We start from the raw sequence: 1,990 nt of genomic DNA on the forward strand, positions 1-1,990 counted from the left end.
TTAGGCGCGAGCTTCCCTTCTGATGAGTCTCTTCGTGCTTCGCCTAGTAGTCGCCATACCAGGTCGCCGATCCGGAAAGAGCGAGGTCGGACTCGCGTGTTGTACCTTCTAGAAGCTATAAGTTTGCAGGCTTCTTCATGGATCCAGGCTTCCTCTCTAAGCTCGTCAATCAGGTCAAGGTTGACTGCCGTTTCTTGAGCATTTTGCTCATTGTCGAAGGTATGACGTCGATGAGACGTCTCTCCGACCTCCACTAGGATTATGGCGTTGGCTCCGTAGGACAGCCTGTAAGGCGTTTCCTATGTTGTTGATTGGCGGGTACAGTGGTACGCCTAGAGAATTTTGGGGAGCTTGTCGACCCCTTGTCCTTTGGCGCTTCCTAGTCGCTTCTTGAGCTCTCAGAGTATTACTTTGTTTACGGCTTTGGCTTGGCCATTGGTTTGGGGGTGCTTCACCGAGGTCGGGAGGTGCTTGATTCTGAGTTCTCGGAGGAAGTCCTCGAAGCTATGCGCGATGAACTGTTTGTCGTTATCGGTGAAGAGGGAATGTGGGATGCCAAACCTGCAAATGATGCTCTTCCAGGTGAATTTATGCACATTCTTGGCAGTAATCTTTGCAAGTGGGCATGCCTCGATCTACTTGGTGAAGTAGTCGATTGCCACTAAGAGGAATTTGAGTTGGCCCTTCGCGGGGGGAAATGGTCGGAGGATGTCCATTCCTCACTGGGTGAAAGGCCACGATGACGTCATCTGGTGGAGGACTTCAGGTGGTTGCCGATGTGCATTGCCGAACTGCTGACATTCCTTGCACCTTTGTACATAAGCTTGGTAATCCGACTTTAGTGTGGGCCATTAGTACCCAACCCAAAGTACCTTGGTCGCCATCGAGCGGGCCCCAGAGTGCATCCCATAGATCCCTCGGTGGATCTCTTCGACGACATAGGTGGCCTGGGATTCTGTTAGGCATTTCAGCAAAGGAGTGGAGATGCCACATTTGAACAGCTTATATGTACCCTCCTATAAGTAGTTCCATATTCCTGCAGTCATCCATCCTTGGTCACCATTTTCATTGGCGTTGATGACTTTGTCGTCTAGGCTGGGTGAGTTTAAAGTCTCCTGGATGATGGTCCGATGTTGCCCGGGGCGCTTCGTACTGGCAAGCTTGGACAGGAGGTCAGCTCTGGCATTCTGTTCTCGGGGCACATGGTGTATAGAGAACTCGTCGAAGGATGAGATCCTTTGGGATGCGGCGTGGAAATACCTCTGCAACAGGGTGTCTTTGGTTTGGTATGTTCCTCTAAGTTGCTCTACCATGAGTTTTGAGTCGCTGTTACAACTCGATCGTTGTGCTCCGAGGTCGCGTGCCAACCTCAATCCTGCAAGTAACGCTTTGTACTCTGCTTGATTGTTGGTGACTTTGAAGCCGAACTTAAGAGATTGCTCTACGGTAACTTTATTTGGGCCCTCCAAAATGATACATGCACCACCATCTTTAGAATTGGAGGATCCATCAACGTGTAAAGTCCATACCTGTTTTTCCTCAACCGAGGTCGGGGTGAGTTCAGCCACGAAATATGCTAGGCACTGAGTTTTCAAGGGGCCTTGGCTTTCATATTGGATGCCGAACTCGGATAGCTCCACTGACCATGCTATCATACGCCCGGCGAGTTCTGGCTTTCTTAGGATCTGCTTAATTGGGTAGTCGGTTTTGACGACCACCTGGTGACTTTGGAAGTAAGGTCGGAGACGCTGAGCTGTAGTGACGAGCTGGCATTGTCTTGGCCGATGTCATGCGGTGCATATCCGATGATCTTCGTTGTGATGCCGAGCTTGAGCTCAGCTTAGCGGTACAGATAGTACAAGGCCAAATACTCCTTCGGCCAATGAACATGCCGAATACCCCCTCGGCCAATGAACATACCAAATGAGTATTCAGCTGTAACGAATTTCCATGAGAAAAAGGAAAACAGGTATTAATTACATTAAACACA

The 1,990-nt window shown here is 49.8% G+C and overlaps 1 protein-coding gene across 1 annotated transcript; it reads right to left on the reverse strand.

The window, feature by feature from the left end:
- Positions 1-1,016: 1,016 nt before the first annotated feature.
- Positions 1,017-1,655, reverse strand: LOC145957835 (uncharacterized). The gene has a single exon (XM_083074243.1). The coding sequence runs from the start codon at positions 1,653-1,655 to the stop codon at positions 1,017-1,019; it is 639 nt and encodes a 212-aa protein (XP_082930369.1).
- Positions 1,656-1,990: the final 335 nt, after the last annotated feature.

This window comes from Cajanus cajan, chromosome 5 (assembly GCF_000230855.2).
Source record: "Cajanus cajan strain Asha chromosome 5, NIPB_CcT2T_4, whole genome shotgun sequence".
NCBI lineage: Eukaryota > Viridiplantae > Streptophyta > Magnoliopsida > Fabales > Fabaceae > Cajanus > Cajanus cajan.

What these genes read in the sequence shown, in the direction of transcription:
- LOC145957835 (XM_083074243.1), bottom strand. Translation starts at nt 1,655, where the DNA reads ATGATAGCATGGTCAGTGGAGCTATCCGAGTTCGGCATCCAATATGAA.